The sequence below is a fragment of the Vipera berus genome (genome assembly GCF_964194415.1).
Source record: "Vipera berus genome assembly, chromosome: 1".
Taxonomy (NCBI): Eukaryota; Metazoa; Chordata; class Lepidosauria; order Squamata; family Viperidae; genus Vipera; species Vipera berus.
Window position 1 is genome coordinate 17,170,401 of NC_138202.1, and position 15,904 is coordinate 17,186,304.

The 15,904-nt window shown below is 42.2% G+C and overlaps 2 protein-coding genes across 2 annotated transcripts; one reads left to right on the forward strand and one right to left on the reverse strand.

Annotated features, from left to right (window-relative positions):
• Nucleotides 1-1,028: 1,028 nt before the first annotated feature.
• VMAC (vimentin type intermediate filament associated coiled-coil protein) lies at nt 1,029-6,067 on the reverse strand (the record flags this gene model as incomplete). Its single annotated transcript, XM_081313834.1, has 2 exons — nt 1,029-4,304; nt 5,814-6,067. The coding sequence occupies 2 exons, from the start codon at nt 6,065-6,067 to the stop codon at nt 3,956-3,958; spliced, it is 603 nt and encodes a 200-aa protein (XP_081169960.1). The 3' UTR covers nt 1,029-3,955.
• A 490-nt stretch (nt 6,068-6,557) lies between these two features.
• NDUFA11 (NADH:ubiquinone oxidoreductase subunit A11) lies at nt 6,558-15,867 on the forward strand. Its single transcript, XM_081320348.1, has 4 exons — nt 6,558-6,679; nt 9,449-9,541; nt 15,260-15,382; nt 15,512-15,867. The coding sequence occupies exons 1-4, from the start codon at nt 6,598-6,600 to the stop codon at nt 15,622-15,624; spliced, it is 411 nt and encodes a 136-aa protein (XP_081176474.1). The 5' UTR covers nt 6,558-6,597; the 3' UTR covers nt 15,625-15,867.
• Nucleotides 15,868-15,904: the final 37 nt, after the last annotated feature.

The following is a 15,904-nucleotide window of genomic DNA, read 5'->3' on the forward strand; positions in this document are numbered from 1 at the left end:
GGCGACCCCCAGGGGGAGGGCCTTCTCTGTGGGAGCGCCAGCCCTGTGGAACCAACTCCCCCTTGAGCTCCGGATGGCCCCGGATCTCCGGTCCTTTCGCCCCGACCTCAAAACTTTCCTTTTTCATCAGGCTGACCTGGACTGACGACGGGTTTTTAAAATGTTTTAATTTTTAATTGTTTAGTTAATTTATTTTGGGGCTGTTTATTTAATTTCTCTTAACTTTTGTATTGTTGTTTTTATTGTTGTTAGCCGCCCTGAGTCCTTCGGGAGATAGGGCGGCATAGAAGTCCCAAAAATAAACAAACAAACAAACAAACAAACTCAAAAACACAGTCTAGGAGCATCCTGTGTTGAATACTTTGATACAGTACTTGCAAATGCTCTAGATGTGTATCTGAAATGAATCTCCTGCTCTTAAGTTCAGTTCCTTCTCTGTTGTTCTCTATGGTTCTTTAACTTTTTGAAAGTTATTTCAGTTTATATGACCCATCTCAAATTCATGATTCTGGGCAGCTAACAACAGTTACCGTATATATATATATACTATATATATATATGTTAAGTGTTTGTTAAGTATTTAGAATACCTTGCTAGGCCCCAAACACGGGACAAATCTTATTTCCTGTTTCAGCCTAACCCAAGGCCATCCACAGGCAGTAGTCACAGCAGTGACAGCTCATATTTGTGTAAATTTTTTTGAATTGCTAACAAAGAATTAAATATATATATATATTAAATACACACACACACACACACACACACACACACATATATATATATATATATATATATATATATATATATTTTAACTCTGTGACTCTTGAGCTCTCAGAATTTTGAGAAATTTCTTGGGAAAAAGATTCACATCACAGTAACTGATCAGCCTTTTAAAAAAGAGAATAATGTGAGCGTGGTCATAAAATCAGGCAGTTTTGAAAAGTTCTAGTATTCCTGCTAGGAATCATATCAGCTCATGTAAAACATTTAGAAAACAGTGAGAAAAACACCAGAATACAGTGCAGATCAAGTATACCAAAATATTTTTTTAATATTATTTTGCTTCCAACAAGAAAAAAATAGATTGAGGACCTAGTGTAACAAAATCCCCATAGGCACTTAACTGCTGCTTCAGTTGTCAGTAAATACATGACTCAAAGCAAAAGTAACAGGCATTAAATAAACCAATCCTCTACATATGTATTCAGTATTTAGTCCCAATGGTTCCTGGTAAGGGTGCTTAGGACTGCAACCACTCATTCAAGAAATTAATTATTCTGTGGAAATACAGCACATTATAGAACAAAAAGGGTTGCCAGAATAGCAGAAGAAAATCTGCAAGTCCCCCAAGGGGATTACAAGAGTTAACTCAACCCATATGGGCAGACAAGAATGGGAAAGACTGGATGCAAGAAAAAACAGAATCTTGGGAAATCATATCGTTGCTATTACCATTTCAGCCATTTTGAAAGCTACATGGCTGAAATGGGATTAAGAGGACATCAAGGCAGTTTTATGGCTGTTTAGCTTGGTGGAATTTTGTGAACTTCACCAGAAGGGATCCCTGAAGACATTTCTACTTTCCTCTGAAATACACACACATTGCCTGAACCACCAGATTTTGCTTCCCTTTTACTTCCTCGATAGCTCAAGATCCCTTAATATTGTGTTTCTCAATCTTGGCAACTTGCAGATGTGTGGACCAACTCCCAGAACTCCCCAACCAGTTAGGAATTGAAATACACATACCTTCAAGTTGTCAAGGTAGAGAAGCATTGCCTTAAAATGCTGCAATTATTTTTTTACTGTCCACTTTCTGTTAGGATAGAATCAAAACAAGGGACAATCTCCCTAATTTTCCACCCCAGGCCAGTAATAATTTTACCTTTCTATTTAGCTTTTATAGCAGCCCTGCAGGTTTGTTCAATTCTAGGGGGAAAATACTATTAAAAACCCACTGGTTCCCTATATTTTGAACAGTAATAATGTGCTTGGCCAAGAAGGCAGACAAGGAAAATATCCAAAAGATGAAGCAACTTCCAGGTTTTCACCAGAAAATGGATCTTAGTTAACTCAACAGAAGCTGTCAGCATTTTTAGCAAGTTTAGGGCAACATTTTTAACACAAAATTACTAGTGTTAAAAATAAACCAGTCTACCCCCACCCCCACCCTGCCGAGAAGCTAAAATCATAGGCTCTGATCTTTCCTGACTGATTCATAGGCTTGGAAAGAAACTGGCAAGCTAGCCAAAGAATTCTGGGAGTTGGCTCAAAAGCTCTCACAGTCATTGCTTGCTTAGGCTTTTTAAAGAGACAAGTGACCTACTCTGACAACAGATACAGTAATACCTGCTGGCTCAGTGGTTAAAATGTACTGTTTCAGGCTAACTCTGCCCACAGTCTGGAGTTCAGTCCTGATGGGCTCAAGGTTAACTCAGCCTTCCATTCTTTCCGAGGTCGGTAAAATGAGGACCCAAATTGTTGGGGGCAATATGTTGACATTGTAAACCAGTCACAGAGCTGTGAAGCCCTATGGAGCAATATATAAATCAACTGTTATTGCTAATACCTGCCATGGAGAACACCTAACCATCAATAAGACCATAAATAAAAGATGATTGGATTCCTTTTCCTGCTCAAGCAAGCAGACGTAATACTTCAAGCTGAAATTCTCTGCTCATTCCTGTGGGTTAGCCAAACAGGCTGAAAAAAGAAGATTCCTATTCTCTGTGATTTTGCCCCTCCTAAAAAATTGCCCATTCAGATTAAAGATGGATTAAGTTACACTCAAGCAGAAAATGCATTAGACGTAGAATTATTCCACTACAAAAACTTATTTCAGTAAGGTTTTTAAGGGGTAACTCTTGAAAGGAGATGAAGCTGCCCAATGAAAGGAAATGACCTTTTGCCACAATCAGTATAAATGAATGCAGGAAGTGCAACTTCTCTCACAAAGTGATGCAGTTGTTAAGTAAGTTGCACCCCACTTTACAACTTTTTTTTATCACCGTCATCAAGCAAATCCAGCTTTCCCCATTGACTTTGCTTGTTGGAAGTCCCCTTAGAACAGGGGTCCCCCATCCCCTGGTCCATGGACCAGTACCGGGCCACGGCATGCCAGCAACCGGTCTGTACAAACAAGGAAAGCCCCATCTGCAGGATGCAGGCAGCACACAAAACCACACCCTCTCCGGTCCACAGAAAAACCTCTCTCCACGGAACCGGTCCCTGGTGCCCAAAAGATTGGGGGCCTCTGCCTTAGAAGACTGCAAATGGTGATCACGTGACCCTGTGATGTTGCAACCATCATAAATACATGCCAATTGCTGAATGCCCAAATTATGATCGCCTCACTGCAAAGATAGTGCAATGGCCGCAAGTGCAAGAACTGATTAGCAGTCCCTTTTTTTCACAGCCATCTTAACTCCAAAGGGTTGTTAAATGAATCGTTGTGAGTGGAGGCCTACCTGTACTAGCAGGACTGAACCCCAGGTTCAGGTTCACAGAACTAGAAGGAACCAGAGAGGTCATCTGCAGGATTCATTAGAACATTTCCTTTAGCAAAGGAAAACTTACCAAGTACTTTAAAATTTGTTCCACTAGCTGATAACTTGTAACAATTAGAAAATTCCTCCTGATGTCTAACCCTAATTTGAATTCCTTCCTTGCAGTATGAACCTATTATACCAATATTGGAAGGTGCTGGGACTGTCATAATTTGTCCTAGAGATTCAGGTACCCTGATTCAGGTGCAGGAAAAAAGGCATAATTTTTAAGCCACAAACCAAAAAAAGTCTGCCGGTACACAAAACTATTACTAGAGTGGCTGGTTTAAAAAGTACTTTGTCAACTCCAGCATGAGCAGGTTAGAATTAAAAAAAAAGTGGTATTACCCTATTTAAAAGATTTTTTAAAAAAAGAGACCTCAGATATGGGACCCAAGAAACTTGTCCATTTACACTGTTGTCCCAAACAAAGTCTTGTCTGAATCCTGTTCATCATCTCCAAGGGAAAAGTCTTTGGTATCCAAATCAAGGTCTGGGATACAGTTTGTCTCCAATGACAGGCTGTGATCTGGTGAATTGGCGTCACTTTGTGCACCCAGGACAGGACTCAGCTGCTCCCCTTCAGCCATGTAGGCCAAGAGATTGTCCAGGACTGGACGGCTACGACAAATCTTAGTCAGCAGGCGGCTCCTGTGCCTCAGTTGCGTTATCAAACTGTCTTTTTGCTGGATCACATTTAGCAGTTTTTGGGCATGCTGTTCAGAAGACTGCAGCTTTTCCTCCAATATGGCAATTTCCCTTTGGAAGAAAAAAACAAAATGGGAAAAAAAAGAGAACAGGTTACCTGAAGAACCATTTTATCCGCCTCACATTGCCCCATCTCACCTGATCAGACAGAGAAGGTATGTTACGGAATACTGTAGTTAAAGAACTTCAGCTAGCTGGGTCTAGGAAACGAGCCTTCTCTGCTGCTTTTCCCACTGTCTGGAATATCCTTCCCACCGAGGACCCCACTCTCCTGATCTTTCAAGAGTCTGAAGACCTGGCTCTGCCAAATTGCAAAGGGCTCACAACCGTGGAGGTAGGTGGTCAGTGCCTTGAAGTCTCTTCCTCTGCCTTTAAACTTTTTTTATCCTTGTTTTACTTGGCTCCCTTCTATTGATACATTGTATCCTCACAGGTAGTCCTCAACTTACGAACACAATAGGGGCAAGAACCCCCACTGTTAAGCAAGGCAGCCATTAAGTGAGTTGCACCCAAATTTATGGCCATTTTTGCTGTAGTCGTTAAGCAAATCACAGTGATTGTTAAGGGACTCACATGGTCATTAAACAAATCCAGCTTCCCATTGACTTCACTTGTCGGAAACCAATTAGGAAGGTCAAAAATGGATGATCATGTGACCTCATGATTCGGCAACCATCATAAATACATGCCTGAATTCTGATCATGTGATCACAGAGATGCTGCAACAGTTCTAAGTGTGAGGACTAGTTGGAAGTCACTTTTTTCAATACTGTTGTAACTTTGAATGATTGCTAAACAAATAGTCATTAAATCAAAGACTATGATTTTTATGTTTTTATACTTTTTAACTGTTACACCTACCAGAGTCACTCTAAGAACAAGATAAGCAGAATCTAAACTTAAAAAATAAAAATATATGATGGTAGAAAGAACTGGTAAAAAATTAAGTTTAAGTCCTTTTTCCTAAGACAGAGCCACATGTTACAGAGGAAAGTATCCATTGGAATATGATGATCGTATGCAAGATGTTATCAGACAGGCTTGCTAGTAGGGAAGCCCTTGGTTGCCTGTGTTGTAAAACTGGAAATAATGTATTTGAAAGGATTTCTACCTGCCTGAAGCACATTGGAACAATTACACAATTGCTATTCAACAGGAAAAGATGCTGAGAATGCCTTCATATCCAGTCTGTCCAACCTGAAACTGGCATCTCTTTTCCTATTAATCTGTTCCTGAAGTTCCAGCTGGGATAGCAATTTCCTACCATGAAATTTAATACACACATATTTGGTTTAACAGTCCAATTATTTCCTAATTCTGAGAAATAATGACAAACTGTTTAGCAAGATTGAGAGAGGAGAAAAGCCCGCCCAAATATATTATGCAGCTGCCACCGAAAGCTCAGTAATATTCAGCGGACCCAACTTCATACAGAAAGCCCCACGCCCAAAGACACTGCAACGGATCTACGTGCCAACGACTTCTCTACAAAACCTTTTATTCGTTCACTAATTACAACGTCACTCTAACGAAGATACTAGTCCTCCTCGAGGTCAGTACCTGTCCTTGCCCTCCCGAAGCCCGAACACCGCCTGGCGCATCTCGGCATCCTTCCGGATGAGACTCTCAGCCTGGCCATGCACCGTGCGCTCCGCAGCTGCCAACCGCCTCTCCAACTCTGCAACCCGCCCGTGCAACGCTGCCAAATGCGCGTTAGCCTCGCGAATCTGAACCGGCGTCGGCGGCGAAGATGAAGACATCATGGACGGCAAAGACGAAGACGCCCGGGGACGCCCCACCCACCGCCCGCGCATCGTGGCCAATAGGAAGGCAGGTCACACCCCCCACAAAGAAACCATGCCGCGCCCTTCATTCGGACTGACCAATCAGAAGTGAGGTCACACTAATGGGTCCTGAGAGAATGACAGATGGGTCCACAGCCGCTTGACTGAAGCTGTCAGATTTACAGGCTTTAGAGCCCAGTCGGGCCTTTACGACGTCCTGCCCCAACCGCCCCAAGTAGGCGGGCAAGAGGAGGAGAAGCGAAGCAAGCACGCGCGGTGTTATTCCCCTTTACCGCCCAAGCATCTACCAATGGAAATCCACGCGAAGCCACAGCCACAAACCAATCAAATTTCTCTTTTTTTTCCGACGGGACGAGCTACGCCCACCAATAGTCAACGAGGCTGCGCCTACTTTCCCCTATAATCCCGCCCGATCCTTACAAACCTCGTCTTGCCATTGGCCCGTGTAGAAGTCTAGGCCAAGATCTCGCGAGACCAGGTGCTCGTGTCCTTGGTGAAATCTCGTGAGACTTGCGCCAGTCGCCGGGGTCGGTGTCAACATGAACGATTCTTGGGAGATTTTGGACGGCACGCACTGTTTCCGGAAGACCTGGCTGGCGGGGCGCCTCGGGGCCCTTACCGGTGAGAACCAAGCTGAGGCGGGCCGTGACCGTGGGGCTCTTCGTTTTCCTCGGAAGCTACCCCGAGTTAACTGCCAGTCCATCCGGGAATCGTGACAAAAAAGATCCCCCTCCTTGAACCTCCATCGCTGTCGAGCTTTTCTGTGGGCTCGTCTACACAGCCTCCCTCTGCCCCGCCTGGAAGGCCCCCTGCGTAATGTCCGTTAAAGCAGCGTTTCCCAACCTTAGGAACTTGAAGATGCGTGGACTTCAACTCCCAGAATTCCCCAGCCAGCTATGCTGGCTGGGGAATTCTGGGAGTTGAAGTCCACGCATCTTCAAGTTCCTAAGGTTGGGAAACGCTGCGTTTAAGGACCTGCCTTCACAGCATAGCCTCCATCTCGTTCTCAACCCATCCCAGAGGGCGGCTCAGGCTGGTCCTAAGCATCCCGGCAGAAAAAGCGCTTTCCCGGAAAAGAAACGGGCTTCCATGCCGAAGCTCTGCGTGGCATGGAGGGAGTTGTTGTTCCAATTGGCCTGCTGGCAGGACTGCCCCCACCCCCATCCGTTTGCTGGGCTCGGTGGTCCTTGCACAGCCGCTGCCCCAGGAAGTGGAGTTCCCTTGATCATCTGTGTCCTTTCTGTCTTATCTCTGGAAAACCCGTGGAAGAGCAAATGCGGGTACTGGTAATCCTCAACTTACAACAGTTCATTTAGTGACCGTCCAGAGTTACAACATCACTGGAAAAAAAAAGTGACATATGACCGTTTTTCAGAGTTATGACCGTTGCAGCGTCCCCAAGGTCATGTGATCAAAATTCAGACACTTGGCAACCGACTCATATTTATGATGGTTGCAGTGTCCTGGGGCCATGTGATCACCTTTTGTGACCTTCTGCCAAGCAAAGTCAATGGGGAAGCCAGATTCACTTTACAACGGCATTACTATCTTAATATCTGCAGTTATTCACTTAACAACTGTGGCAAGAAAGGTTATAAAATGGGAGGGGGGAATCACTTAACTGTTTTGCTTAGCAACAGAAATTTTGGGCTTAATTATGGTTGTAAGTCGAGGACTACCTGTACACTGTAAGGTCATTGTTCTCATTGGTAAACTCCTTCATATCTCCTGCAATATCCCCCTTCCCCCCCCCCCCCGGGAGGGGTGTCATAGCTTGCATGGTAGCCTAGTGCTGCTGACTCTCCCCATCACCTATGATAGCACTTGGGATTTCAGAGTAGACAAGCCATACTGCATTGTGGACAAAAAGGTTTTGGAAGTGTGCATGCATTAAAACATTCATACTCGCTTTGGTCTAGTAGTGAATAAGGCACCAGATTAGAAAGCAGGAGACCATGAGTTAAAAGCCCCACCTTAGTCATGAAAGTCTGGGTGACTTTCTCTTACCCAAACCCATCTCACAGGGTTGTTGTCATAAGGAAAATAGGAGGAAGGTGTGTTAGATATGTCCACTGCCTTGGGTTGTTTGTAAAAATAATAAAGGCAAGGTACACATAAATAAAAATCTTGATTTCAGCCAGGTGGGAGTGACTCAGCCAGGTGGGAGTGACTCAGTGGGTTAGGACGCTGAGCTTGTCAATCAGAAGATTGGCAGTTTGGCAGGTCAAATCCTGAGTGCTGCGTAGCAGCGTGAGCACCTGTTACTCGTCCCAGCTTCTGCCAACCTAGCAGTTCGAAAGCATGTAAAAATGCAAGTAGAAAAATAGGGACCACTACGGTGGGAAGGTAACAGCGGGATTCACTATAAACAATATCTAATTTCCAAAATAGGTATTACAGTTTCTATGAAATCCTTTAACAAATCTAATTCCATATTTTGATTAAATTTGCTATTGTATGCAAGTTTATACATCCCAATAAGATTTATAATCAGTGTGGTATACATATATGTTAAAATAAATATATTTTTCTTTACGTTTGGTTTTAAGTATGTTTGGTCTCAATGTTACTTTTATATTTTGACCTTTGTAAAGGCAAAGTCTTAGATACTCTTCACAGGATAGAGTGATAGATTTTCCTTGGTGCTGAAATTCAAGAACCACAGCTCAGGAGAACATCAGATTGAGAAGGTTGCTTTAAAAAGCCTAGCCCCATCTGAGGAGAAATTGTCAGTTGCAGCCTTTGTGGTGTTACCCTGTTTTAATCCATGGTCAGTATACTAAAACAATATGATTTTATCTGTTAATAATTAGATTTTGATATAGCCATGTGGATAGGCACAGTACAGGTGGTCATTAATTTATAACAGTTCATTTAGCGACCATTCAAAGTTCCAATGGCCACTGAAAATTACTCATGACCATTTTCATACTTATGACCATTGCAACATCCCCATGATCATGTGATCAGAATTCAGATGCTGGACAACTGATTCATATTTATGATGATTGTAGTATCTTGAGGTCATGTGAACAGCTTTTGCAATCTTCTGACAAGCAAAGTCAATGGGGAAGCCAGATTCACTTAACAACTGTTTTACTAACTTAACAACTGCACTTAACAAATGGGGCAAGAGAGGTCTTAAAGGGGGACAAAACTCACTTAACAAATGTCTCATTTAGCAACAGAAATTTTGGGCTCAATAAGTTGAGAATTGCCTATATTCCTCCGTATACGGTATATGGAATTGTGTTTATGGAATTGCCAATAGAGAAAGAATAGTTCATGATAATTGTTTACTTTCCTTATTTTAAATGAATAAAGGGTTTTGTTGTTGCTGGTATTATACTAACCTCCTTGTCATCCATTTTTTAAAAAATCTTCCTGTAGGTCTTATTGGCTCAACTTACCATGTAATTCTGTACACGCCAGAAACAACCCTAGAAGGACTTTTGAGAGTAACCAAATCCACTGTCACTATGGGTAAGGTCTGCTTATTTGATTAGTAGCACTCAAATGCAAATCAGTACGGCTTATTGGGTTTTGGCTTAGCTGGCATCAACTTCCCTCCGTCCAGTGCGCTCCCACAGAGAGGGCCTCCTTAGGGTGCCGTCGGTCAAAGAGTGTCCACTGGCGGCCCCCAGGGGGAGGGCGTTCTCTGTGGGCGCGCCAGACCTGTGGAACCGTTTACCGGTGGAGCTCCGGATGGCTCCCGACCTTCGCTCCTTCCGACGTGACCTTAAAACATATTTATTTGAACAAGCCGGCCTGGTCTGATGGGTTTAGGGGTATTTTAATGTTATTGTATTAATGTATTGAATTGGGCTGTAATATTTAATATTTTTTTTAATTTTTGTATGTTGTATTTTATGGTATTGCCCTGTACACCGCCCTGAGTCCTTCGGGAGAAGGGCGGTATAGAAATTAAATTATTATTATTATTATTATTATTATTATTATTATTATTATTATTATTATTATTATTATTATTATTATTATTATTATATGAATAAAAACACTGGGGTTGTAAATCATGATTGATCCTAATTCTCTTTTGCGAACTGAGCCAATCAGAAATTACGGCTTAAAACAATGTGTGAAGTCATCAAGGTTTCATTTTCATTTGTATGTCATTTCTTTTAGACTGTGTTTGATTTGTACTTATATCTCAGTTTTTTTTAAACTCAGTGTTTCAAGTTTAATTTACACATACTTTTCTAAAAAAAATAACTTATGATTAAAGCATAAGTTAATAACATCAAGCCTAGAAGTTTAATAATTCTTAAATCCCTGTTCAAGTACTAACTTGTATTATATTTATAAGCTTATGGGTAGATTTTAGTAAATAATTAATCATTTTAATTCGTTCTGTTCAAGAGATGCTAAAATTCAGGAGGGGATTATATCTCCTGCACAAAAATATTGGGGATAGATGCTCAGAGACTAAGCACTGCCTTTTCAATAGTGACTTGATATAAGAACAGCCCTTAGCTGAAAACAGCAGGGTGCAAATAGTGGTGTTTTATTTCAAAATGTTTCAAAACCAAATTTTGCGGAATGTTTTCTTTCGAGCATCTTGGGAGACCTCAAAACCCCTCCAAGATACTCAAAACAGCCTGCCCTATGCTCAGAAATAATTTTATACATTCTCACCCGCATTCTTTCAAATAAATGTTTTTCACATCATTAGGTGAAACTTTAGAAAGGGTCTCCCAGTCGATTTTGTGCTAAGCAGTTAGAATAAAATAGCCTATTTTAGTGCAAAGAAGTATCCTGTGTTCCTCTTATTTCCATCCTAGAAGATATCCCCAGTGATTCAGCTGTGGTATTAAAACACTGATTGATAGATTTATTATGTGCCATCAAGTCAGTAGATGGATTGTCAGCAGGACAATCTGCACCCATCCTGGTTAGTCCAACCTGGTTCTTCAGGTCTTCCATCTCTGCACTGATTACCATTGTGATTGAGTTCATCAGTTTTTCTGCTGGTGGTCCTGTGTTTCTTTTTCCTTCCTTCTAGCTTCCCCAACATTATAGACTTCTCCAGAGAGATAGATGTTTCTATAAGATGTTTGAAATATGAGAATTTGAGTCTGGTCATTTGTGCCTGGACTGAGAACAATGGATTGACATCGTTGGGTATATTTTGGTTACCCGCATGAAACATTTTATCGACTGTTCCACAATCATTGAGCTCTTCCATCCCTTATGCCAATAATATAATCAGTTTGATTTATTTGTGCCCCATCTGGTGAGGCGCTGTTTTGATTGTTAGAAAAGGCTGTTAGCAAAAAGAAATCACTGGAATTACAGAAATTGACAAATCATTTTCCTGCTTCACTGGCCGCATAGTCCAACTAGGTTTTCTTCCTTAACCCAAAGCTGCTTTTCCAAAAGGCAACTGGACTTCCTTGTTTGTTTGTTTTTCCTTGGAAGATGTTTCGCTTCTCATCCAAGAAGCTGCTTCACTGCTAAAGAACTGAGGAAACTTCTTGGATGAGAAGCAAAACGTTTTCAAGGAAAAAACCAAGAAAGTCCAGTTGCCCTTTGGAAAAGCAGCTTTGGGACAACCATGACTTGGATGAATGAAGATCTCCATAGACTTTTCTTCCTTAATATTTCCAGACTTGGCATTTCAATTTCTAAAGGCAAGCAGCAGATATTACTTGCATGTTCTGTCAATTTCAGATTAAGCTTGACCTTAAGACCTGCCTGCTCTTCTTATGCATCAGAGGTTGGAGCATAAATTTGGATAACTGGCATATTAAAGGGTTGTCCACAAAGTCTAACTGGTATTACTGTAGCCAAGTACAGTCCCTCCTGTATACTTTCTAACATGAAAGCAGCACCATTTCCTTTTTTGCTTTTCATCTCCTGACCAGTAAATCACGCAATCTTCTAACGGTTCATTTCAGCTGCTGATACCTAAGACATCAATGTGTCATCAGTTCATTCCATCTTTCGTTGTGTGGACATTTCCCATGCTGATGCTTCTTTCATTCCAATCCTCCACTGTACATTTTATTACTGCAGCTTCTGATATCTTGGGATCATCAGCAACTAGGATCCCAAAGGCTTTAACCTACCCAGATCATAAGTGCTATTAGTGCTTTTCTTGGGGAAATTCAAGAGTGGTTTACCATTACCTCACGCACAGTATGAAACAATGATTGCTGTTGTTCCTAAACGGTTTTTGATTTGCAGCATCTTATTTTGTTGATGTCCTATATAGGTGCTTTGTTGGTTTCTCAGGGGAACTTGGATGATCTTCACATCTTGCATGATCCTGCTAAGAATATATACTTTTTGCATTCGCATCTGACATTCTTCATCCCTCCCAAGAATAAAACTTAATGTTGTGATTCAGGGTCAGCCTGTGGGTTCGGCAGTTGGGTCGGACAATTCAGAGGAGGAGGAGGAGGGTGTTGGAGAGCTTGCTGAGAATAATATTGAGGCTCCACAGAGCCCTCAGCCAGGCCCCTCCCATCTGGTCACGACGCAGACCCAGCTGTGTGAGCCTGACAGCGTGGATGAAGATGACCCACAGCTGGCCCTGTTCAAGGACGCCCGATGCAGGAGGCAGTCAATCAGGAGTAAACAGAGGAAGGCAATGGGGCACCTCGGAAGGAGGCAGAGAGAAGCCACGCCCTCAACTGTTTAAAAGGGGAATGTGTGGGAGGGCTGGTTTGCTGAAGGCAACCGTTTGAATAGCTCCTGTTTCATGGTTCGTCTTTGCTCTCTTTGCTCTGTTTGCTGTTTTATGTTAATAAATTTGGCAGGCTTAGTTCCAGCCTCTTGCCTTGTAAAGGGGTTGTCCCTGCCTTTTCTGCACGGCCGGTAGCAGGCTGGTACAGAACACTTAATGGCCCCACCACAGTGAGGGAGCATAGCAGGACTTGAGGGGGAGTATTAAAGATAGGGAGACCCTAAATGAAATCACAATCATGTCCATGAAATGGGAATCAAGGAACGGCTCATGTGTAGATATTTTTTGACATTATGTAAAGAAGTGCTAGTTAGACTGTGCTTGTGACTACTAAAATGATAAACTAATCTATGTCACTGTTTCCACCCAAACAAAAGTTAATGTTTTCATTAGGATTTGGCAGAAAATAAATATATTTTAATTTTATATTTATATTTTGATATTTTAATTTTAATCATTACAATTTAATCTGCGTATACCAGGGTTTCTCCAACTTTGCAATGGTACAGTCTTGCTTGACCATGTTGCCTGGCCATTGCTAAGTGGCACAATCACATGACATCACATATAACAACTATGCCACTTAGCTGCAGAGTTTCCAAGCCCAATTGTGCATGTTAAGTGAGGACCATTTGAGGACCATCCAATATGCGGATGATACCCAGTTGTTCATCTCCACCCCGAGCCAACCCAGTGATGCCCTTGACGTGATGTCCCGGTGCTTGGAGGTGGTGCGGGTCTGGATGGGAAGGAACAGGCTCAGGCTTAACCCCTCCAAGACCGAGTGGCTGTGGATACCGGCATCTCGTATTGTCCAAGAAGTTCCATCTCTTTTGATGGGGGGGAGGTATTGCCCCCCTCAGAAAGGGCTCGCATCTTGGGTGTCCTCCTGGATTCATGGCTTAATTTGGAAGATCATCTAACAGCCATGACCAGGGGGGCCTTCGCACATGTTCACCTAGTGCGCCAGTTGCGCCCCTTTTGGGACCGAGATGCCCTATGCACGGTTACCCACACCCTCGTCACTTCTCGCCTGGATTACTGCAATGCTCTCTACATGGGACTGCCCTTAAAGTGCACCCGGAGGCTTCAACTGGTGCAAAATGTGGCCGCAGGGGTGCTTATGGGAGTATCTCGATACTCCCATGTTACACCACTCCTGAGTGAGCTGCATTGGCTTCTGGTTACCCTCCGAGTGCGATACAAGGTGCTGGTAATAACCTTTAAAGCCCTACATGGCTTAGGCCTGGGGTACTTGCGAGACCACCTGCTGCCATTGTCAACCTCCCATCGCCCGGTTTGCTCCCACAGAGTTGGCTTCCTCAGGGTGCCGTCGGCCAGGCAATGCCAGCTGGTGACCCCCAGGGGGAGAGCCTTCTCTGTGGGCACGCCGACCCTCTGGAATGAACTGCCCCCGGAGCTGCAGACGGCCCCTGACCTTCGGTCCTTCCGCCGTGACCTGAAGACCTGGTTGTTCCAACAAGCGGGCCTGGACTGACGTTTTTTAATTAGGCTTTTTACCAGGTTAAATTGTCTTGTAATTTTGCATTTATTGTTTAATTCTTTTTAAAATATTTTTATTCTATGTTTTTTTAATTTTTGTTGCTGTGAGCCGCCCTGAGTCCTCAGGGAGAAGGGTGGCATATAAATTTAATTAAATAAATAAATAAATAAATAATATGTGAATCCAACTAATTATGACTTGGTAACGATTTTAAAAATGGGGATTTACAATTAAATGGGTACTTAGCCTCACTCACTTAAAGAAAAGGCGGAAAAAATATTGGTAAATTATCAATTTATAAAGCTCGTTGTTCATAGGTTCACAGTAAAGGAAGCTGCTTTGTATTAAATTTAAGTAACTGAATTTAATAGCATAGCATATTTCGATAATCACAGATGTCTTTGAAAAGATTACTGTAGAGAAACCTAGGATGATAAGATAATTAATTATTTTTAATGAAGTCCAGTAACATTCTGTACTAAAATATTAGGTTGCCAGATGGGAACAAACAGGAATGATTTTCCTCTATTCCAACTTTTGAATTTTTTGTAGACATCTGACCTAATGTTTAGTTATGAAATGTATATGCAGCCCATCTCGCTATCGAAGTGACTCCAGGTGGCTCACAACAGGGTAAAAGCAAGAATATAAAAACCTTAAACATTAAAATTAACAGAGATTGGATAAAATTAGGAACCACTGTATGAGCAGAATGGATGGGATGGGATCTTCTTTCTTACTTCACTGGCTACCTCCAGCATGGAATGCTCCCATCCAGACCCCAAATTCTGGAAAATAGGATTTTGACCCTCTTCGTTTTGATTTAGCAGGGCTAGTAGAAGCTCCATAATTATTCCCTATTGGCTGCTCCAGTCAGTTGAGTTATCATGTGTTACAGTCAATAGGCCAGAAATACAGCTGGTTTTTCTGCTTTCCTTGTTTCACTGGACATGGCATTTCTCCTTTAGCTTCTGCTTTTTTTCCTCCGTAGCCACCTTAGGGGCAGTTTTTGCGGCAACATCTTGCATCAGTGCTGAGCTTCGAGACGCTCCAGAAGACCCCATGAACTACTTCATTGGAGGATGCGCATCGGGGGCAATGATAGGAGCCAGAAGTTAGTATTGGTCTTGCCGATGGTTTTTTGTTTTTACATTCTCGGGATATTTTGAAATTTGAACTGAATAATTATAACATATAATGTATAGTCTATGATCTAACCAATGTTTGTTTTCTCCCTCTTCAGCTAACAGTTTTGTTATCGGCAGTTCAGCTTGCGTTGGTCTTGGTGCGTTAGGAGCTTTTGTCAAGGTGGCCAGGCAGCAAGGCTGGAGATTTTTGTTACCTCCTGAAAAATAACTTGGACTTCCTAATTCTAAAAGCAGACATCCTTCTCTGTCTTCTTTTATCATATATAAAAGCATTGTCGTTATGTACAATTGCTAGTCACTAATTGAAGCTCATCGTGCTTCCAAACGATATAAATATTTAGTAATAATTGAAGGATGTTGACATAACTTGTACATATGATGAAGTGGTGATTTCACTGAATTGTCTGTTCTGAGAGGAACTTACATCCAAATAAATAATTGTGTTTGGGTAGCTTATTGTTCATTTTTATGCTTAGTTTTCCCCCCTA